At 33.5% G+C, this 25,613-nt stretch overlaps 2 protein-coding genes across 5 annotated transcripts in view; both read left to right on the top strand.

Annotated features, from left to right (window-relative positions):
- Positions 1–25,613, top strand: part of LOC127833554 (hemicentin-1-like) — a 168,466-nt gene that overhangs the window by 111,235 nt on the left and 31,618 nt on the right. The window lies entirely within an intron of this gene.
- Positions 17,176–24,073, top strand: LOC127833557 (protein turtle-like). Of its 4 annotated transcripts, none has more exons than XM_052358864.1 (8): positions 17,176–17,448; positions 17,578–17,877; positions 17,971–18,288; positions 18,511–18,810; positions 19,552–19,659; positions 20,633–20,678; positions 20,791–20,843; positions 22,503–24,073. In XM_052358864.1, exons 1-8 carry the CDS (start codon positions 17,211–17,213, stop codon positions 22,670–22,672), a joined length of 1,533 nt encoding a protein of 510 aa, XP_052214824.1. In that variant the 5' UTR covers positions 17,176–17,210; the 3' UTR covers positions 22,673–24,073. The 4 variants fall into 4 exon arrangements, with proteins under 4 accessions (XP_052214824.1, XP_052214825.1, XP_052214826.1 ...); XM_052358865.1 differs by having other exon boundaries at positions 20,791–20,875; XM_052358866.1 differs by lacking the exon at positions 20,633–20,678.

Here is a 25,613-nt window from a genome sequence, read left to right as displayed (position 1 = left end):
TCACCTGATTATGCAATGATCGCTTTACTTTGCACGCTGAGAAGACATACAGTTGAATTTGATTGTTTAGTGTTTTGAGGAATTGTAAAACTGTCTGACTTTTAATTATGTATAAGCGCCTATGGTGTCGCAGATTTGATTCCTATTAACTATCAACATGATTTTAGTATTAATCATACCATCAACTTAATTACGTCTTGTCTTCAGGATAGATTTGGGGAAAAAACATCGTTGAACGTATGAACGCAATTTAGTACTTTATGAACACTGACAGTTAAATTTACCCCAACGAATTAACAACCACTTAATTGCTAACTCAGCAGACATTTTTAAGACACAAATTATTTTTGAAACAATTGAATGTTTGACTATAGAGTATCCCGAATGTATACAATATAAGTCCGTATCAGTTTTGTTGTATTCAGTAGGTGATCAATTAGTTTTTGTGCGGATTGTTGCCGATATGGTATGATCTGCTCGATATATATGCTTATTGTAAACTGTGAGCAAACAAATGGGGCTTTGTAAGCCCAGTAACAACACGCCATATGCTACAAATATATTCTCGTGCAAGACGTTGTGTTCTATGAACCAGGTGCGTACTCTAGTGATGTGGTATCATTTGAGCCGCGCCGTGCGAAAAAGGGTCTAAGGATATATCCGCACAGCGTAGCTCCAGATATGGCACTGCATCCGTATATTGTTATGAAGAATTATAATGTCCGGGTAGAGATCACTTAAATTTGCGTGACTTCATAGCGGACAATAAAGCTCCGGACACACAATGCGCAGGTTGGTCTGGGGCAACACTGTGCGCATTTGGCATACTATCTGTTTTCGCCCGACTTCTCATTTCTTGATATGCTTTATTCTTAAATTCACTCCTTTGATTCGATCGATTCAAATGGATCCATTAACTTTATGTCGGACAAAAACACTCGAAAATAACACGGTATTTATCAAATACAATAAAAATTAACGGGTACATATGGGTCGTAAGGCTCACTCTTTAACAACCCGATATAAATATATTTGAAACACGTTTGTAACAAATGCGTTCAATTTATGATTTCTAATTAACATAACGGTATATTATTTGCATGGTAGTTTCCTTAGTGTTATTTCATTCAATATTGTTAGCATGGGAATGTTAATTGTGCAATAAGTGAACATCTCTCTTTAAAACATAAATGCCTATTGTGATCAAGAGCAGATAAATGTAGACTTCCATTAGGTAGTGTATTATCTGCTTATTTCCCCTTTCCCGGGATAACTATACACATTTGTCAATTGTCATTTAAATTCCTTATTTACACACTCTTCATATTAAGTTGTTTTTTGAATATCAAGGATTTCGTAAAATTGTTTATGTAGCATTCTATGGGAATACATAAATACAGAATATGATCAATGTCTTCAAACAAATCACAAACAAATAACGCAGCAATCCTCACCTTGATAAATTTGTAAGACCATAAACGTGTGCATTTTATATTTAACTGGGCCAAGGGCATCTTTTCAGATAGATTAGGTAAATCTAGCACACGACAACGGTGAGCTATTTGTTTATACACAAGAGTATATAGCTACTGCATAGCTATCTCACTGGTTTACGAGGCATAACTATCTCACTGGCTTACGATGCATACCTAGTTCATTGACCTACGAGGAATAAATATCTCGCTGGCTTACGAAGCATAACTATCTCGCTGGCTAACGATGCATAACTATCTCACTGGCTTACGACGCATAACTATCTTACTGTATTACGAGGCATAAATAACTCACTGACTTACGTGGCATATCTATATAACTATCTAACATACTTAAGAGGCATAAATATCTCACTGACTCAAGTAACAAAACTATATAACTCTCTAATTTGCTTACGAGGCATTACTATCACAATGGCTTACGAGGCATAACTGTCTCACTGGATTATGAGGAATAACTATCTCACTGGCTTACGAGGCATAACTATCTCACTGGCTTACGCGGCATAACTATCTCACTGGCTTACGAGGCATAACTATCTCACTGGCTTACGCGGCATAACTATCTCACAGGCTAACGATGCATAACTATCTCACTGGCTTACGAGGCATAACTGTCTCCCTGGCTTACGAGGCATAACTATCTCACTGGCTTACGAGGCATTACTATCTCACTAGATTACGAGGCATAACTATCTCACTGGCTTACGAGGCATAACTATCTCACTGGTTTACGTGGCATAACTATCTCACTGGCTAACGATGCATAACTATCTCACTGGCTTACGAGGCATAACTATCTCACTGGCTTACGAGGCATAACTGTCTCCCTGGCTTACGAGGCATAACTATCTCACTGGCTTACGAGGCATAACTATCTCAATGTCTTAAAAGGCATAACTATATCATCGGCTTACGAGGCACAACTATCTTACTGGCTACCGAGGTATAATTGTGTAACTTTTACGCTTACGAGTAAAGCGTATCTCAAGCAGGGGTTGACGAATCGTAACTCAATCACTCGCTTACGAGTCATAATTCGCTCACGGACTAGCTAGTTGCTAGTCAATCACTTGCTTTTGATTCGTAAATTACTCACTTGCTGATGAGTCGTAACTTCATCACAGGCTTACGAGTGTTAACACCCTTTCAGTCATATGAATCGTAAATCAGTCACTGGTAAACGAGTCATAGCTCTATCACAAGCTTATAAGTCAATAGCACTCATAGGTTTACAACTTGTATTTCACTCACTGGCGTATGAGTCGTAACTTACTCACATACTTACACGTCGTTCATCATTCAAAGGCTTTGAAATCGTAACTCACTCACTTGCTTGCGAATCGCAGCTCTCTCTTTAGCTAACGAATAGTAACTCACGCACACGATTGCGAATTGTAACTCACTCAAATGAGTCGTAACGTAGGCACAGCTTATAGACAGTATGATCGTCCCCGGGTCAAATCTTGGCAAAGATATGATATGAATGCTATCAACAAACCTTATCAAACAGCAACAGCATGAGTAATGAGAACACTGTGCGATATAAGTGTTCTTGCAATACAGGCATCATACCATATACTGAAACGAACGTCCATATTAATACATGTCTATCTACAAACAATCTAAGCGGTACGATCATTAACTGGATTTAAAAAAAGACATTGTAAACATCATATTAAGCATTCACTACTTTTATCTTTAGTAAATAAATTATAATGAATTGAAAAAATACAGGTAAGCTTATAATTTAAAATGTAAAAAAGTATCGTAATTTCAGCTAGAAAGATTGTAAAATGACAGACATACATGTTTCGTATCATACATAAATACATTTATCGTTTTTAGTGTTTTCTAATTTAAGTATGTTTAAACATACGCAAAGTTATACACAAATGATGTTATACGTGATCAAGATCTTTCAGGTCTTTGTCTTATTAAATTGCTATAATTATTGCTCATAGTAAACTTTAACACCTGAATACGATGTTTTGAAGAGATGTGTCAACATTTTTTGTCAACACCATGTTACTGCTGGTAGTACAGCTATAAAAATATAAATATATAAATAATGCATTAATCATTAATGTATGGCTTTTTTCTTTAAAAAAAACAATCGCCGAATGACTTGAAACCAATGATCGTTAATGTGCTGTGTTAAAATTTTAAAATTAAACTGTAATGATATTACTAATATTGAACTCGTTGTTGTTTGTACTGGTACACTACACGGTTTACGTGTACAGTTTTGAGTGTTTCAACGTCTTAAGCTTCGTGTGTATTAACATGTTTTTGAAATGATGATTGATAATTTTGAACATTTGGTCAAATGTACATCATATCGGTAAAAACTTGACTCATACCATGTCAACATAAACCTAAGTAAACCGATGTAATTGATCTAACATCTTACCATGTCTTTATACTATAATATCAAAAGCATAATCCATAATTATCTGATATTTCTGATGCGAATATATATAGAATTCTCTCTCTCTCTCTCTCTCTCTCTCTCTCTCTCTCTCTCTCTCTCTCTCTCTCTCTCTCTCTCTCTCTCTCTCTCTCTCTCTCTCTCTCTCTCTCTGTCTCTCTCTGTCTCTCTCTGTCTCTCTCTGTCTCTCTCTGTCTCTCTCTGTCTGTCTGTCTGTCTGTCTCTCTGTCTCTGTCTGTCTGTCTGTCTCTCTCTCTCTCTCTATTTGTGTCTCTATGTCATTTCTAATATCAATTATGTAATGGCATTTTTGAAAATACCCGTGTTGATATAAAACTGTGTTCTTTCGACAGAAGACGAGAATAGTTTCGACATACAACGCAACATTTCTGAATGTAAACGAAGCCTTACAACTATCCTGCACATACCCGACTCAAACAGTTGTAATATGGTGACGTCAAACAGCAGGGAATAGTTCATCAGCTATTATCCTTGCCATGTGTTACCAAAACAAATGTATTTTTTACCTGTGTTTGCAGCGGAACGACATTTGCGGTTACATTGAGACCCTTGAACAAAATGTATAACGGAGAAAAGTGGAAGTGTTCGGTTGGTCTTAACACGCAAGTAACATTCAATAATGAAATACTTACGCTGACAGATAAATACCATGTTTATTCATGTGTTTTTTACTGCATTAATGTTGCGCCAAGCATGCGTTTAGTTTAATTATTCACCAAAATGATTAAATACTCAGTGTCTTTAACAAAAATAGTTTGATTTTGAATCTAAAGTGAATACTTTACATATTTCATGTAGCGATTACGATTTATATAAACTATCAAGTTGTATGGCGATGATGCTGTTATTAAATAATGCTATATAAAATGCAAATGCATGATATGTTGCATCTTTTTTTTATATAAGAATTGATTTGACGAACTAAAGACAACCTTTTTCGCCATTTGGTTTTTCTTTCCCGGAGTATAAGCAACCCTGACCCCAGATGTACCTACAATATCGATCTTACCAAATGTGGCGATCAGCTACATACGCTGTGTATCATCAGTGGGACGTCCAGCACCAATCATCACGTGGTACTTGGAATACAGTACTCCTTCAGACTACAGTGATAATGTTGACCTTACTTGGTATAGCAGCAGTTAAACATCGGCAGGAAGTCTCACAATGACGCCCACCACTTAAGATCATGATGCATGTATTTACTGTAATGTCTAGAACAGATATAGACAAATCATGTCCACCAAGACCCTGAAAATCAATGTGTTGAGTATATATTTAGTATAGTTTTTTTCTGATAGGTTAGCAATGTCTTTAGTATTGTATTTAGTCACTTAACTATGCCTCCTTTTCATAAAATGTTATCGCTATAATTAAAAGAATCTTTTCTTGTCGCCTAAGCTAATAAGCGCGGCATGCTGTTATGATGTCGAAATAATACATACATTGCAAGTAATATAAATACATTTGATGGGAGACATGCTATACTAAGGTGATAATAAAACGGTTGAACACAATATAGAAATGGAGCATGTACGAGTCTAGCATACCAAACAGCTTTCAGGAAATGGGTATTATATTAAAATAAAATCGTTACCATTCATTTGAACTATAAGCATTCCCAAACAGTTACGTACTTTGTGTATGTATTTAGGATTATAGACTATCCAACTTAGCCTACAATAATGAACAACACGGTATTTGCTCCACCAAATAAATCTGTAATACAAATAAGTACAACGACGTTTCAAGTTTTCACATGTGGCAACACGGCATCGAGCATTTTCTGGACCTTATTTAACGGCTCCCTTATAAGTTATATAGTTCATTTGAATAAAGTGTGCAACAATTCACAACAAAGAACAAAAAGCATGCAGTACCAACAGTCTTTCGGATCAAACGATTGGATTGTTGATAACAATTGGGAATACAACCATGTTAATTGTGAATATTTAAAGTACTTATTTTCAGATAAGAAGTACCTTTTACCTAGCCGTATATGCTAAAGGTTTATATGGATTGCCTTCCTTCGAATTGTGATATGGCGACGATGACTCTATTCGTTGTATGTTTTTACAGTTTTATAGCATATGCTCATATGCGCTTGTTTGAACAATTAGATGATTTTAATTGTCTTAATCATATATGATATAAATCATGTGTGTATGTCGGATATAATCATGACTGTGCAATGGTATTGCATGTTTACATTTTAAGTCTGCCGCTACATAATTCAATACATTTTACTTGGTATAGTAAGTTGCTCCTGAGATGCCAGAATTAAATGTTCAAATGTATGCAACTTTTCCCAAACTTATCATCTTAAGGAGATTCGAGGCAATTCCGTGTTGAGCATATGTACTTTGAAGAGTGAAATGGGCTCAAAGTTGTACTAAACATCTGAAAAAAAGAGGAATGCGTGATGGTTTCTTAATCACCAACGTCAGAAGACACCACAGTGGCAATTATACGCCCATGGCAACGAATGAAATGAACACAACATTTGATGGGATTATAAATGCAACAAATCGGTCCAATTTTTATCTAGACGTCTAAGGTAACGTCATTTTGAAAACAGTGTTATATTGATTTGCATGTATTGAATATCAAGTTTCAGTAAATTGCTCTTTTTTGTATAACGACAACTGATACACGATATCAATCACTCTGTTTTTCAGCACCAGCATATGCTCGGTTCATTAGTTGTTTATGCTCTGTTGAATTATACGGTTGTATCGGACGATTCACGTGGTTCCGCGGAAATACTCCAGCGAATAGACCCTACCAAAATCTATGTCTGTTAAGGCGCAGCTCTCAGTCGAAGGCTACTTCACCTGCCAATTTAAGAACACTATGGAACCTACGGGTATGCCACTCAGATACGATGAAATAACAGTGGATGTGCAATGTGAGTAAAAAGCAAGGGTGTCATAAGGAAGCATGGATATAACGCCATTATCATTAGGAGCGACTTACACAATTACGCTTGTTTGTTATTATATGTTTTTCTTCATTTAAGATCCTGCTAACATAAGAAGATTTTACATCAACGTGTCATATTTCGCATCTAGTATAACCATAAACGCAAGTTAGACTGTGACGTTACTCAGCAAAGCAGAACGCAACCCTTTAGCAACACTTAAACACGTACATATTACAAAAGACGATGAGCGCTTATCAATAGAAGTTAACAACCGCTTAATATCCGCTCATTTGTCCAGTGCAATGTGAATAACATATGGGGGTCTACCAATGTAAAGGAACGAACATCCACAATTCATTTCAACCGGTTGGCGAACTAAAGATCGGAATTTGGAATAAATGAAGTTTATTTATGCCATTTACCGTCTACGTCTTTAGCTTTCAAATTGGCTGCTTCATAATTGTTATTTATATACAATCGGGTCCGCCAAAAAATTTATCATTTTTCCCACCGATTTCCGAAGAAAATGGTTTGCTTACATAACACTTGCTGTGCACGTAAATGTATTGATGATACGATGCTATGAGATATTGAATAAACTATCAAGCAATACTGTTGTTTTGGCAAACTAGTTTTAAGAAACATAGTTATTAACATTAATGTTAGTCCTCTTAATGATGATATTTACAAACATGCCCTGGAGGAGAGGATTAATGAAACATTACCAAAATAATTGCCTTGTGTTTAACAGAGCTGCGCTCTATGCAACAATAACTTCGTGTCGTCAATTCTATGGTGACTCAAAGTGCTATCACTGTTCAATGGACACCTGGATTTAATTGGGATTAAGAATAATGGTTCGTGATCGTTTACAAAGAGTCAGCCGATGAAACATGGCCATAAGTATACTTATCTTCAACAATTATTCAATTTATCATTGTTTAATTAGTTTCGGGCACCAAGTATGAAGTTAAAATATATTCATGGAATATCATTGTTTAATCAGGTATATAGTTGTGTTATGCACATAAAGTGTTTTTGTGTGTTAACTATAATTCTAGTACATATACTTGTTTGGCTGAAGGTCTGGACACGCATTTGCAAATTCAAGATCGTACTGTATCTGTAAGGTTCATGAACATAACTGGTTTTGGCAGCACAGACATCGCTTCGAAATATCATTCTTAATTCGATTCCATTACGCAGAATTATAAACAATATAATACCGTTGTTTGTTTTCCATGAGGTGTAAGCAAATATTGAATAGCCGTGTATATAGTTCAACTAATACAAATGGTGATATACTGTCCATTGAAGAAATCAATATAAACATTACCACAAGGTATACCTGAAGATGTGTAGCAAAATGTTTACTATAGGATCTTAGACACATACGAATACAAGTGTTTTTTGTATATGCTTTAGAATAATTTAATTGACAACACTGTATGTTCAATTCGAAAAACCGTGCATAACAAAATGAAGAATCTTACACTTGAAAAGTTTAACATTTACATTGGATTCGCAATTATTACGTGGATCTATGATGCTATGGTTCGGGCATTCCAGATTCCGCCTTTTATTTATATTATAATCGCCTAAAACTTGATGTTAAGACCAACCTTTTATATTATTTTTTTTAAATAAGATTTTAATTGAAAAAATAAATCGGACTAGATAAATGTAAAAAATTTAGCTCACACTACCTATGCAATAAATAGGTAACGGATCCACTCCATCTGTCGGTTCTACAGTCGGAGGTGCTGTAGGCGAATTTTTTTCTAGCATTTATATTGGAGATGCTCTGTAAATACAAGATCGCCTTTAAACGTATGTATATACTGGAATAAACTGTAATGGTGCTGTGTTTTGATTATAGTTTGGCCATAGTATTTGGCATAATTATTCTCAATCGATCAATACAGTGACGTTATTTAAACAGTTCAATGATCCATTGCTAAAAACATCTTTCAAGACAAAATAAAACGCCAAACATTAAATATTTGACAAATACACGGGCTTCGACAGTAATTTGATTTATAAAAAAATGTATCCATTTTAATATTTTTAAATTAAATTATTTTGTTTTAAAATAAGCTTGTTTTCAAAAAGATTTTCTACACCTTGACTGTGAAAACTACATTTATTTTAAAAATTAAAATAAATGCTGTAATTACACGTTTTTAGATTTGTGTGTGCCCAACTGCATTAAAATAATAGTATTGTAATTATTATTTATCTCTGAGCACACAAAAACTAAACTTAAAGACAACACACAACAACATGTCAATACCAATGACACGAAATTGTGAGTTCATTGCGCATTTAACTTTATGACAGACTTGAGACTCTCTTTGAGACTTGAAATTCTATTTAGATTAAATAAAAAAAAAATATTATGTGAACAAGCATTACATGCAAAAATGTATCGTTACGTTTAAGTTTACATAAACTGAGGAAACATGTGCAAACATATGTTTGATTTTAAAAGGTGTAGGCTATAATGTTAGTAGTTGATATTTGCGATTTGATTAAAAAATGTGTACATTTAAATCGACAAAGAAAATGCAACAGTGATTGGTTGTGTTCAATAACTGCAGTTCATCGTTTTTATACATGGCAAATACCATCATTCTGAGTGACGAAAATGAAAACGCTGTATAAAATATGGCCAGACATTAAGGTCAAATGTGAGCGTAGTCAATAAGCTACGCCGTAAAAAATTAACATTAACATAGAACTAAATTGTTTAATTGGTGACTTTACCATATTGTCAATTAAATAAAAGATACCAATTCCAATGGCCTATGAAACACAGGAGAACACATGCAACAAAACATCCAAGATATACAATGCGCTTTTGAATTATAAATGTAAATTATTTTTGGCTTTTGTTACAGCTTGAAGATTAGCGAAACCCTGTAAAATGAATACAAATAATTGTTTCATTTCAGAAGTGCAGCACTTAAACTAGTAAGAGGCACTCTCTGACACTTCTTTTAATGAAGACTCGGTTGTATCAACTGGCAGCAAACAGGAGAATTGCTTCTCACGTTTCTGCAAATGTCATTGCAATCGTGAATCAGGAAAAACACCTATGTTAATAGGTAATTTCAGATAAATAAAATCGTTTTCATTTCGGTGATTGGAATTTTTACATCAATAATAAAGATAGTGCAAATTAAACATTTCATCAGTTGAACTATATTCGATCACAAGTTTAAGTGCATTGAATGTATACAGCCGATATTTGTCTGGAATGTTTGACTAATTGTTTAAAGACTGCGTTTGTTTTAAGTTCACTAATCTTTTAAACTGTGTTTTAACTCTAGCCATGTATGTTAACATACCTAGCATTATATAACTTAATAAAGTTGTATAAAAAATCATGTTAAATCACTTAAAGCTTTGCATGATGAATATAAGACATTAACATTATTAATTATTTCACTCATTAGGCCATCCTCGACACCTCGCTATGAAATATTTCATTAAACGCTGCACGAAAATTGCGCATTCACAGCAGTATTAGGTGCATATTTTAGTTGGAGATTGCAATGCATATTCCCGCGTAAGTTTAAATTTAAACGAAAATTATTTTGGTAATAACAAACTTAACGTTTTATGAGATAATTTGGTAAACTGTATTAAACGTTCATGCATATAACATTTAGGTATTTGTTGTTTCGGCACCGATCTTTAAAGTTTATTTTTTTAAACATGAATAATGCTAACCTATACACAAGATGAACACACCCAATCAATAGTCCTTTGCGTACAATACAAACATCGTTCACTATTAGTCATCGTCAAATGAGTGTATCCTACATTGAATGCTTACAGAGATGTGATTTACAGTGTAAACGAACACACAGATTATATTTCTTTTGACATTTTCAAACAAACTGATATTTGATATACACGTTTATGTAAAGCACCGCACATTTCTGAACCTTTTCATAAACCCGCAAGTTAAATATAGGAAGTTTTTTACTCCATCTCCTTATTGATATTTAAAATGGATAGGTCGAAACATGTGTGTAAATTAAAAACAAACTAAGATTCAAAAGTTTCATATTTTGTAAAATAATGGTTTTGCTTGAGTATTCGATTTACGATAAAGATGTTTAACTTAATTTTAGTGAGTATATTTTATCGTTGGACTATTCGGGATATAAGTATGTATATTAACTTTTCTTTTATTGTGCTGTTGTTTTGTCGTTTACATTACCTGAAACTTAAAAAATATATATAGGAGTATCAAATGCATACCTGTTGAAGTACAGCGTTTTACGTCATATAACATTTGATAAATTCACAAACCGAAAGTAGAAAACTAGATCTATTATATTGGTTTTTTTATTTGTTCAAATATACATGCGCTACTGTGGTTCGAATAACAGTGTTTTGTTTGCATTATCGTATAGAAAAAATATTTAATAAGAATAGGTGTGTTTGTAACGAGTTACTGGACGGGTATGTCTTCACTCTAACAATTTGATAACGAAAATAGTAATAATATACGTTTATTTTAGCATGTGGCACTACAAGCTAATCTGCGTTTATTACATTAAATGTTATATTAACTACATTTAATATTACACTTTAATAATAAAATGTATGAACAAGTGTAATTTTTCAAACTTTACATTCGACAAAAACCGTGTATTTTAACGTTAATCAGCGCATTTTCATTGGGGTATGTGAAAAGAAAAATGTCGCGCTGAACTGGATGTTTCTAAATGAACCTAATTTAATAGAGTTCCAATACTTTAGGCTCTTTAATAAATTGTACTTTAGGTGTGTGTCTATTTAACGAATTGGTAAACAATTTAATGTTAGTAAACATGTGCATGGAAATACATACGGTGGGTATATATAGTAAATTAACGAATAAAAGAAAGATTTCATACATATATCAGCATATTTACGTATTAAGCTCACATAAGCACGACATGCTGATGGTGAGTGTTTTTTGCGTCAGTCGTCCTATTTCCTCAATTATTGTTTTTAATCCGATTGTCAAACTGAAAAAATCGTACAATCTTATAAAAACATTGTCACCACCTAAACAGCAGTGTGTATGACTTAATCTTAATGAAACTTGGTCAGAATGTTTATCTCGATCATACTAAGCAAGATTTGGTTTAAGTACCCTGTGTTTCTTTCACGGACTAATACAGAGTGATGGCATTTCTTAATGTTGCATGCCAATTACTTAAAAGTTCTAAAATTAGAAGAAAATATAATATAATGCAATATTAACCCATGTATGCCTAGCGTCTAGAAAAAAGGCATTGCGGCGTCTCATCATGGTCTGCGCTGTTTGCTTTAAGGAATTTCTGTTAGAAATATTCTAAATCTAGAAATAAATATACAAGACATCCGTAATTTTTTTAATAAATTGACCAAATTTAGAAGGATGGAAGAGTCCACTAGGCATAAATGGGTTAACTATCAAAAATGCAGTTTTTGGCTACAATGGTGAACTTCCGTGTGAATCGACACCGAAGGCGTTACTGGTACTAACTCTCAGCACCTTTATCTTGGCGATATCTAAGCGGAATTTGAATATGGGACATATGCGGGCTTATATTAGGTCAGAGGTTCCAATTTCAGTAAAACCTTGTGAAAATCTAACAGCCACGATACAACTTGGTAGGACTGGTTTTCTTCACCGATTTTGACTCAAAATCACATAGTCTATCTAGGCAATATTCAAATAATTGGTCAGATAAGTCCACAATGTAGGCCAACAAGTCAAGTCTAAGACAAAGACTAAATCTTGATGAAACTTGGTCAAAAATGTTATCTGGACAGTAATTGGTCGTGAATGTTGGTCCACTTTAGTCAAAGTGTTAATCTAAAGCAAACAACAACAAAAACACACTTTTATTAATTTTCGACATTTCATTACCATATTTATATAGAAAAAGCAACACTTAAATTCTCAATTATATCGCATATGTTAGCACAAAAAACATCCTTCCCCTCATTCAGAACGACGCGATTGTTTCCCAATTCTATGGTCCCGTCCTTTTTCTAAAAATGGTGGAAAATCTCTGTGGCATTATTTAAGGTAAGTGGTAATCTGGGTCATATGAAACCGAAGTGTCCACCGTCAAATTTAAGAAAAAGTCAAATTTGAAGAAACTGCATCTCGGTCCTAGCACTGAACATTGCAACTTCATCGACAAACGCCAGGTAACAAGGTCAAGTCTTCGGCAATTGATATACCTTGAATTCAGATGAGCACTTAAGAGGCATCATGGTCCCTTTGCCTTTGTTTCAACAATGAATCGAACGTTTGGTTTCAAATAAAATGTGTGATTGCAATCGTTTTGTATCCATGCAATGTATCAAAAATAATTTTAAGGTGAATATTAGAAATGATAGGTTAATGTAAGTATTCCCTTATGTATTTTTAAAACGTTGTTTATCAAACTGCTACAATCATATCGACAACAATGTAAAAAAACATCCATATACTTGCTTTTTGTTTGATCTTCAGATTGTGCAATACTGTGTTTAATCAATCATGCTGACTGAGCACATTCCATTGCAATCGAAACAGCTCTATTATATATCAATCGCTTAAAAAATAAAAACAGTGTTTTAATGAGTACTTTATCTACCCCTACGACACACAGATAAACACACAAACATGTATATGAGGTGATTGTATTTAAGCCGAAACATTTTGTTGTTGTTAATTGAACAACAGATTTGTGAATGTGCCGTATGAAAGGATCTGCAAAAATGTCAGGGCTTTTAAGTTATCGAAATCGTTGACTTTAGAGCGTTGAGTATTATAAACAATTAATACAATACTGTTTTATATTAAATTAACGACACTAGTATTATGGTAATAACTTAAAGTTAATGAATCTGACATTTTAGACATCGCGTTCCTGCTTCTTGCCTACTTTCATTTAGACGATCTTTAATTTGTATCATATGATTATGAGGTGTGAAATCTTGAAATCAAGAAGATTTTAGTTTGATTAAGTAATACGGATGCGATTAAATTGAATTGATATTCTTTCATATTGTATTGTTATTGATTTTTACTGGGGAATGTCAATGTGCTGGCATATGGACACACAAATTTACAAACTACTGTTGTGTATATATAAGTTCAGCATTTGCATTAAATATAGGTGCAGACAATCCGGTATTGACATCCAATGCAACATTTGTGACGATCAATGAAGTTGTACAATTAACATGCAAACACACGTCCGAAAATGTTGTTGATTGGTGGATCAAACCCAATAACACTAGTAGCTTTACAAACATCCTATCTACCGGTTTCGTTGGAGAAGCTTGCAAACATATTCCTGTGAATTTACCTGATACATTGATTACCTGTGAGTGCACAGCAGCAACCACATTTACATGTACACTAAAAGCCATAACGCAAGCTAATTACGATGACAAGTGGAAATGTTCAATTAGTGGCCAAAATTCACAGAGCGTATTCAGCAATGAAGTAGCAATAACTGAAGGAGGTAAATATCAAACTTATACGATTTAAATAAGTCGCATCTATTATAACACGGTATCGCGTTTTTGTTTAAACCAGTACACAAGATCGACCTCCATAAGAGTCGTACTTTCTTTAACAGATACTCAAAACAGCCATTTGTGTTGATGTTATGAACAATTCTAAATGTAAAAACCTGTTTGAGGGGATTTATATGTAAAACGTTTAGTTTCAGTGAAAAATGTAACGTTGACACCAGCACAGCCTCAAATTTACGTCCTCCAGAACGTGGTAATCAGCTATATCCGCTGTATATCATCAGTAGGACGTCCAGCATCACACATCACTTGGCACTTAGATAACAAAACTCCTTCTGACTACAGTGATGATGTGAACCTTACTGGGTATAGCAGCAGTTCAACAATGGCTGATGTGACGACAAGCAATCTAACTTTGACGCCTACCAGTAACCATAATGATGCAAGAATCTACTGCAATGTATCGAACGGATACGGACAGATCATGTCCAGCACGACTCTGAAAATCAATATTTTGAGTATGTGTTTAATACATTTAGCTGAAAATATTATAAATATATTGCTTCTTCGAAGTGTAGCTAATCCTTCTTTTGAATTTTTACTTCGAAAAGTAAATGATACATTTAACGCCGCATATGTTTATAAAACGGAATGCAATAAGCCTATCCAAATAATAAGTTTGCAAATAATATCAAAACATGGAATGGCAGATTCACTATTATAATTTGATAATCGATTGGTTACATAAAAAATAATTAAATGGAAGATGTACAAGTAATACACACCATACAGCTGTCAGTAAATTAGATTTAACTAGTCTGATATCTACAGAACGTTTCCATTTATTAGAATAACACGACTTTAACACCGTTACTTTATGCGTGTATGTATTTAATGTTCTAGTTTATCCAACTAAGCCGACAATAATGCACAACACGGTATTGGTACCATCAAGTGTCTCTGCATTACAAAACAGTAATTTGACGCTAGAGTGTCAATCCTCTGGCAATCCGGAGCCGAGCATTTCGTGGAACTTATTTAACGGTTCCATAATTAGAAGCTCGGTCATTCCATTAAACGTTGCCACAAGTAACAAGCAAGAACAAATAGAATGCAAAGCCACCAGTCTTTTGGATCCAACGAATGGATCCAGGCGAATAGCTGAAAGTACAGCAGTGTTAACTGTGAATATTTTATGTAAGTATTTAAGACAAAACTACATTTAACTGTGCTAAGAAACTAATAGGTGCAATACAGTTTCGCATCGTCATTTAATTAATCTTACTATACATTTAGCATTATTCTGTTACCATCTCGTGACAAATCGTTGCAAAGAAAAATAAATGTAATCACTCTTTATTCTTTTTCATCTAAAGTGACATACGATCGAATGTTTTGATAAACATAGTAAAAACGTGTTAAATTTCTCTGTGTCCGAGGCGAATTATCCGAAAACAAATGGTAATTTTACTCATTATAAAATGCAAGTGAGTGATTACATAAAAAAATAAAAACAGTCACATTACATATTGTTTTTGCTTTACAGTATAATTCTTTAAGAAGAGCACTCAAATATCCAATTGAATTTAAATATTAAGTTGGAGTTGACAAAGTAGTTGATTATAAAAATTTTAAGCTTGTAGTCAGAGAATAGTGCATATTGATCATTAACCATGAATCTCCGCGTTTTGTTGGACAATAGCATGCCGATTTATTTGTAAAATGTCTTCTTTCGCGTATACGTAGATACTCCTGAGACGCCAAATTTAACGTTAATTTACGTCTTCCAATACATCAATTCACTTTCTTAAAGGGGCCTTTTCACAGATTTTGGCATTTTTTTTAAGTTTGTCATTAAAATCTTTATATTAATAAATGTAAACAATGGATCTTAAATTCTCCAGTAAAAATATCAAGAATTTAAACATAAATAAGAAAAAAAGGTAACCCTCAGCAGGGCTCGAACCACTGACCACTGGATTCCTGGAGTAAAAAGTCTCCCATTTAGACCTCTCGGCCATCCTTCCAGATAAAATGTTGGACGCATTTTATACTTTATATAACCAATCCTCGTAGTTTCACAAGTTATAGCGACAACAACAGAACTCTCCAAATTATTAATTCGTTTCGCGTTGGAACGCTTTATAATTTTCAGGTTTTTAAATCGTCAAACGATGCATATAATGGCTATTTTAGAGCATGGTAAATGTTCAGTAATACTGTTTCCTCACAAATATCATAACTAAAACGAAAATTTGCGAATCTGAAACAACTTTTTTCAATTTTGTCAATTTACACAAACGTGAAAAGCCCCCTTTAATACTTCTATCTCGTATTTGTAGTTCCTCCTGAGACGCCAAAGTTAACGTTTCACACGTGTGCAACGTATTCTCAAACTAATCGTCTTAAGGTTATCCGAGGTCATTTCGCCTCGGGCAGATGTACTTCTAAGAGTGAACCGGGTTCCAAAGTTTACTGGACACCTATCAATAGTAAAGAAGTTGATAGCTTCTTAATCACCAACGTCAGTAGATACCACATTGGCTATTACACGTGCGTAGCCAATAATGAAATGAACACAACATTTGGTGGGATTATCAACGGAACAAATCAGTCAAGTTTTTATCTAGACGTCTTAGGTAGCCTTCTCTTTTGAATGAAGTTTTGTATTGATATGCATTTCTTAAGAAATCAAGTTTTTGTAAGCATGCTCTGTTGTGTTTGCTCTGTTTTTTATTGCACACAGTAGTTGATATAAACAAGACCCTGCTTTTCAGCACCAGCAGAAGCTCTGTTCATTGGCAATTTTACGGTTTTAATGAACACAACGTTATCAGTCACTTGCCCATACACGCCTGGGAACCCAGCGGAGACGAGATTCACGTGGTTCTACGCCAATACCTCAGCAATTGGATCTAATCAAAACCTGTCTTTGTCTAATGTGCAGCTAACAGGCGAAGGTTACTACAAATGCAGAGTCAACAACACTATGGATCCTACGGGATGTACAGCTGAGGAGGGATACGATGAAACAACATTTTTCGTGGATGTGCAATGTAAGTAAAAAATAAAACTTTACTACATAAGATAATCAAAAAAAAAAGAATGCGATTGATGCGAATGTCATTATGACCGAAATACAATATTACACATATTTTTTTATTTTACATTTGTTATCATTTTAGATCCTGCTAAGATACGTAGATTTTCTGCCGACGGGTCAGTTTTCGCGTCTAGTGTAACTATCAACGAAAGTCAGACTGTGACGCTACTCTGTGAAGCTGACAGCGACCCTTTAGCAACACTCGAAATCGTAAATTTTACAAAAAGTGATGAGCGCTTATTGGGGGAAGCGCACAATAACACAATATCCGCTCGTGTGGTGAATGCGCGATGTGAATTTGATATGGGAGTCTATCAATGTAAAGGAAAAAACATCCATAATGCAGTTCAACAGGTTCGAGAAATAGAGATCAAAATAGCATGTAAGTAAAATTTTTATAAGCCGATTCTCGTTAATATCTCTAAATTTATTATATAAATTAGCAGCATCATATTTGTTATTTACATGCAATCAGGTTCTCCAAGACCTTCACCATTTACGACACCGATTGTCACAGCATATAGAAGAAGAAATTCATCAGCTATATTATCGTTCACTATCGTGGCCTATCCTCCCCCAAATGATGCTTCAGCATATGTTTGGCGTAAGCAGGTAGATGGTAAATGGGTGACACTGCTCAATAACAACAGGTTTCAAATTCGTTTATCAAACGACAGTCTACAGACAAACCTCTCCATATCGCAACTACAAATTGACGATTTTACAAACTATTCGGTCCGTGTGAACAATCAAGTTGGATCTACAGAGCAAACATTTGTCATTCGAGCAACTGGTACGTTTTACACTTGCTCTTTCCTCGCGGTGCACAAGATGTATCAGTAATCTAATAGTATGATATATTTAATAGACTATTAAGCAGTAATATTGTTTTGCTAACCAGTTGTAAAGACACATAGTTATTTATATTACTAGTATCCCTCTTAATGATAATAGCAAACATTCCAAAGGAAGGATGTATCGAGCATTACTAGAACAGCTGTGTTGTATTTAACAGAGCAGCCCTCTGTGCCACAACAACTTCTTGTCGTCGATGCCATGGTGACTGAAAGTTCCGTCACAGTTAAATGGACACCTGGATTTAATGGGGGTGAAGACCAATGGTTCGTGATCGGTTACAAAAAGGCAGCAGATGAATTTTGGACTTACATAAACGTTTCTTCAACAGTTACTCAATTGAGTATTGGGGACTTAGTTGCGGGTACCAAGTATGAAGTTAAAATGTATGCAGAGAATATAATTGGCAAATCGGATGAAACCACTGCATTAAGTGTGACAACACAGTCTGTTATTTCAGGTGTGTATTAATGGTTTGCATTTGATTGTGGTTTGTGTGTATAAAGGTATGGTATTACATTGTATATGTAAATTGCTTCGCTAAATATATGATCGACATGTACCCACTATAACATATTAAATTTGATACCGACTCTGTATGCTTCATATTCGGAACTTTTTTGGCAGCAGGGACATCGCCTCTTTGCAAGCAATGTATTGATTCTTATTTTGCCTCCATCATGCCGAATAATAAAATCATACATACATATTACCATATCTATTGTGTGAAAGCAGAAATGGAACATCCTAATATTTATTTAAATAAATACAAGTTGCGACATACTGTCCATTGAATACAAAATCCTAATGGACACTACCACCAGGTTTACCTGAGGATGTGAAAACAAAATTTTAACTTAAAAAGTAGCAAATGCTCATGTGTTTTACCAATTCGTTAAAATATATAAAGTACATCACTGTATGTAATATTAAGACAATTGATCATTGAAACAAAAGATAAAAATACATTCTAACACTTTTAAAGTAAAGCCTTTATATTAAATTCAAAATATCAAGCGTATTTGCTATGCTAATGGTTATAAGGACATTTTCGATTCCGTGATTAAGGTCTTTAAAGGTAATTAAAAATGTTATAGCGAACCTATTTTATTATTTGTTTAACGAGATATTGTATTTAAAAATGAATCGCCAGAGATAAATGTGTACATATTAACTCGCACTGCTTATTCATTTTGATTAGATAACGGATCGTCTCCATCTGTCGGAGCTGCAGTAGGTGGTGCTGTAGGCGGAATTCTTGCGGTAGTCATTTTCGTTGTGCTGTGGAAATATAGGAACGCGTTTAAACGTATGTATACATGTTTATTGAATAATCATTTATGATATAATGCACATTACTAGCAATGTGTAGTTTATATATGCATAAATCGGTTAAACAGTAAGTATATTGCTGCATTAAGGCTTTAAATACATAGTTAAATACTTCTTTTTACCCAAATCCAAATCTTTGGTGCAATACTTCGAAATACTGGCACCATGCATTGATCACAGTGAGGGCACAGTGTTTGGCATACTTTGATGGGGCGATCAATACCGTGCTGTAATGGACACATTTCACTGAACAATTGCTTAGATAAATATGGCAGACAATCATACGTCGCTTCGATAATAACAGGTTGGACCAATACATGCAGCGTCTAATAACCTTTCAGACAACATCTTAACTTTGTTTTACGAGAATCCAAGTCCAATACTTCGACAAAATGCAAATGCAAATAAAAGTATTAATTGTGAATTTTATTTATTATTTCAAAGCCGACTTCGCATAGTATAATGCGGAATAAAAAACACGGTAAATTAAAGGGGTTGAAGGTAGTTTGTTTTATAAAAAAATGTATACGTTCAAATATTTTCATTTTTTTATGTAAATTATTTTTTAACAAGCTTCTTGTATGATTGACTATGAAAACTACATAATGTTAACAAATTAAAAAGGCAGTCTTTACAAATTGTGTATGACCACAATGAGTTGATTACTTTTATATATTATTGGTAGAAATTTACCCTGACATAAATTTAAAATCAACGTTCTCGTTTAACAGATTATAAAAAAGGTTGGCCTAAACATGGACTTTAACGTCATTTTCACAGTTTGGAGTCGAGAATGCCTCAATAGCCATACAATTAGCAGATCCATGTGACAGATTTGAATTTTCAATACAATATTGTAATTAATTCATTGTAATGCAAAGTTGCATTAAAATGTTTATAAGCATCATCTGAGTAATATACTTAGTATACATTTCGTTGAACATTTTCAGGTAAACCTGGTGAAGGTGCCCAGTACGATGACTTGTTCAATAGACAGTATGTTACCATTTTTATTTGTTTGCCTCATTAACATTTTACTGTGTTGTTTTGTTGTTAGTTTTTCTGCAGAAAATACCCAAAATACGAAATATGCCATCTCTTGCTCCAGAGCCGATGTCCTTGCTGCCAATACCAGTTCCGAATATGAAGCCTACCGAGTCGGTATGATCATGGATATTCAAATGCGTATCATTGTATGCATGTATTTATATAAATATTGAAAATACCACAATGTTGTTAAATTTAATGACTAATGATAATATATATAAACTATAATTTATAATACATGCACGATGAAACAGTAACAAGACATATAAAAAAACCTCAGGCAATAATATTTAGATAGCAGGCTTAAAAATGCTTATTGTGCTCTATATGCTACATACATGCCGTGTTATTTGTATGTAACATAGTGTAATCATTCAATGCAAAGGAAGAAATTAACATGAATGCAGTGTCGAACTATTTGTTCAATTTTTCTTTTATTTCGTTTGACTAGCGGAATGATGACTCATTATAGTTTATAAATTAAATATAATATATTGGATAAGTTGAAAGAAATTTGCAATTATACCAAATTTTATCAATGAAATCACAGGTCAAATATAGATGCTTATGTAGTAAGGTAACTTATTTCGAAGGCATCATTTATCGGAAATATTGGAATATCGTTAGTATGCGTTCTCGATTGATAATTATTGTTTCACTTATATAATGCATGCACACATTTACCACGTTCAACTGTGTTATTGTCGAACAACATCATGTAAATACATTTGACAGGAAATTTAGCGTTCATTGTGCAATGACCTTCATTATAGACTTAAGCCCCTCTGTCAGCATCGACATTATTATTCATGCCGCTCATAAAAAGGCCACGTGAATTAGATATTTCATACTATCAATTTTCAGTATTTGCAATGTTTGCATCATTATCTTTTTGTTATCATTAGAAAAGGAAAGTTTTGCAAACACAGTTTAAGAGTGAAGTTTACAATCATGTATTCTAGTTAGTAAACTTTTACGATTTTATTTTAAACAAGAGATGTGTTCATCAGAAACACAATGCCCCCTATTGCGCCACTTTGAGCTATTTTTTTAACCTTTGTACTTAAAGGATGACCTTGACCTTGAACTTCCACCACTCAAATGTGCAGCTTCATGAGATCGCCGCTTTGAATTTGTTTTGTTGACCCTTGACCTTGAAAGATGACCTTGACCTTGAACTTCTACAACTCAAAATGTGCAGCTTCATGAGATACACAGTCATGCAAAATATGAAATTTCTATCTTCAATAATGCAAAAGTTATGGCCACCGTTAAAGTTTTTTGTCGGACGGACGGACAGACTGACATACACACATACTGACATACTGACGGACAGTTCAGCTGATATATGCCACCCTACCGGGGGCATAACAATGTGTAAATTTAAATCGAGAAATAAAATAAAAGAGTTATTGGTTGTGCTCAACAATCGCAGTCAGTTTATTTTCACTGGGGGAATACCATCTTTTTTATTATTTACGAAAATGTTGCCGCTGTATAAAATATGGCAAGAACTCTATATCATAAATGATCTTAGTCAGCTTAATAAAAATATTAGATTTCAAATGAATTATAAAATGAAAATAAGTTACTTTAGTCTAGTGTCCATTGAATTCAATGTCCATTGTCATCAAATTCGTGAGAATACATGCAATACAACATCAAACATAAACAATGCGAATTGGAACATTGAATATCAATCATTTTGGGGTTTAAACGTTTAAAGGAAAGCGAAACAATATGACATGAATTCAAACAATTGTTCTATTTCAGAATCTCAGCAAACAAACCAGTACGAGACACTCGCGGAAACTTCGTTTCATGAATATTCGGTATTATCACCTGGCGGCAAACAGGATTATAGTGTTACGAACCGTGTAACTCAAGGTACTGAAAATGATTGTGCAAGTTTGAATCAGCAAAACGCGTATGTAAATGTGTAATAATCAGAAACATAAATATCGTTTCATTTGGTAACTAGAATGATTACATCAACAATATTTATAGCGCAAATTAAACTATTCACAAAGTGAAAGTTGTTTGATTAGAATGTTTAATGATAGTTGTAAGTTTGTGTAGAATGTGCATTGAATTTATACAGTCAATATTTGAATTTATATTGTTAAACATTTGTTTCTTAATATTGAAACATATATAAATCAATTTACTTGACCATAAGCATATACATTCAACAAATCAACGCTTGTTATTATCCAAACGTTTTCGTTGATGTATTAACTACTTTATTCTTACAAATATGGAAAAAAAAATAAGTTTACGATTTTAAGTAGAATCTTTAACGAAACAAGTGAATATAACAGTAAAAGAAAATTAAGTATTTAATTGCGTATAATTAACATATGTATGACGAAAATCCGTTACAATAATACGAGCGTTTACCAATTAAAGGGATGCAACTCATATATATTTATACACTAATGTTATTGATATAGTTAAGCTATTATTTTCATAAAACTATAAGAATTAACACGAACGATATGTCTTTCATGATCTACAGTATTTCAAAGATATTACTACATCTATGGTTAATTAAATCAATTTAACACCATTTGAATCATATCTTAAATATAAGATCGTTCTTAGAACATTATTAATGCATGTGTTTGTTAAACGTGTAATGTGTAGATAATTTAATGTGTTTTTACTCATGTGCATGTTCAGCATATACAAACGTTGTTACAAAAATCATGTATATAATATTTTTACGAGGGAGTATTCCTTTAGTGAGATAACCAGTTTCTATCCATTCACTACAGATACAAAAAGTAAAACAAAATTTAACGTTCAACGCGCAGCTAGTGTTTGGAAACTATTTAAGCATCAGTGACAATGTTGCGATGAAAACATTTGAACCATGTAAAATAATATTAGTCCAAATGTCATTGTGTTCATTTAATGCTCAATATTTGTTTTGCATGTTTTTGTATGTAATTGTTGAAACATGGTTTAACGACTGAGTGTTCGATCATCTTTTAAACTCTTTGTCTTTATGAACATGTTAGTATGTCAACATCATCATCATTAGGCTACTCTATTAAGTCGTACCGAAAATCTCATGGGCAATCACTTAAACCTTTGATTGAATACTATAAGACACCAAGACCAATATTTCGATCATTTAGTAGGTCATCAACTGCGGACGATTATTATATAAAATACGCTGAATATGTATTTTTGGGGATGACATTGAGCTCTTATATGACTTAAACACGAGTAAGTGTTCGAGTTTGGCTCTTATATTCCAGCACTTGCAGTGTGTTATGTTAATGGTTATATGTTTTCAAAATGTAATTTTGTATAACCAGAATAAATAAATAAATGTTGCGTCTGTCATATTAAAGAAGAATGAAGTATACGAAGATTTAAAAAACATGTCACAGCTGTATCATCATATCATTATTAATTCATGGCTTCGTGTGAGGTTTGGGATCACTTTATCGGGTTAAAAAACAACTTTTGTTATGTTTTTATGACACGTTCTTATTTGCCTTTAATCAAGACCATTCCTCTTTTGCTAATCAATGTTATGTTTCACGATCATTATGCTTCCTCTGGAAAACTGTGTATGTTGTGTCTTTCCATTAGTTAGTACGCCTTTACAATGTGAATGTCTAATGAACTATTGTGTTTTGTTTTTGGGTTTCAAAGTGTTTATTTTATCAAATGACAGTTGGGGCAGTTACATAAAAATAATCATTATTCCATTTAAGTATTGTGAGTACGCTTTATAACTATACATTTAGTACGCATTACTTATTAAAAACAACACTTTTGTCTGTCGATGCCTATCTCAAATCCTCGTTGACATATCTTAATCAGCTTCCATGGTTTGGTATTTTTGCAGAGATCTTGGTGCATATTAAGTGCAATGAAATCGAATATTCCTTATATATGAATTCTGAATGATATTGACCAATACACAATCAAAAATACGAATGACACAATTTAATTTAATAGATTAGAATTATCATCAAATGAATGAAACTATTAAAATGTCAGTATATATGTGTCCATTGTCGGTCGTCAGCACAGTCATTAAGAATAACCAATACGATTTTTTAGCACCAGGCTGCCTAACAGATAATGCATATTATTCATATTTATGTGACTTTGAAGTATACAAATATACAAAGTAAGTTCCAAAAGAGGTTCAACTCCTGACGAACTTTTATTCTGTTTAAGACGTAATGCACCGCGTTTTCCATTTTTGCACCAAAAAGCGGGTATTCTAATTACCGGTATATTCTGTAAAAATTTATTAAACAAGCTACCGTTAACAAACGTTTATAGCAAATATATATTTGTACAATTGCGTAAATGTGTAATAAATTGTCAGGAATTAACATAACAAAAAATATGAAAATATGTAGCATATGAAGGGAATTAAAAACACAACACAACTTCATGACGGAACATCATATTTTATACATTCCGTGAACTAAAGTAGCAAGTGTCTACTAATATTACAGCATCAATATTAAAGATATTACTAGTGTCACCATTATAACATTACTATTGGAAAATCTTCTTATAAATTTAATTTATGCGTATCTTTAATATTATGCCTAATTTGCATTAAGAGCACTGCAAAAATACCATGTTACTCATTAGAAAGCATCGGTGTTTTCCACTGGTTGAGCGCTAGCCAAACCTCGCACTGACCTAAGAATTAATAACAAACCCAAAGCTATTTTTAAACAACTTTAATAAAATGCTTCTATACAGACAGACGATGAAAACGCTAATGTAAAAATCTGATCTTAAATTGAATATGAAAAACAAAAGTTTAGTATTTAAACTATTAAATTAGCAATATTACTCAATGATGTTTGCTGTCGAACAAACTTAGAGTAACAAAGATCT

This window comes from Dreissena polymorpha, chromosome 6 (assembly GCF_020536995.1).
Source record: "Dreissena polymorpha isolate Duluth1 chromosome 6, UMN_Dpol_1.0, whole genome shotgun sequence".
Taxonomy (NCBI): domain Eukaryota; kingdom Metazoa; phylum Mollusca; class Bivalvia; order Myida; family Dreissenidae; genus Dreissena; species Dreissena polymorpha.
Note: the sequence above shows the minus strand (reverse complement) of the source record. Positions and strands in the feature narration are given on the sequence as shown.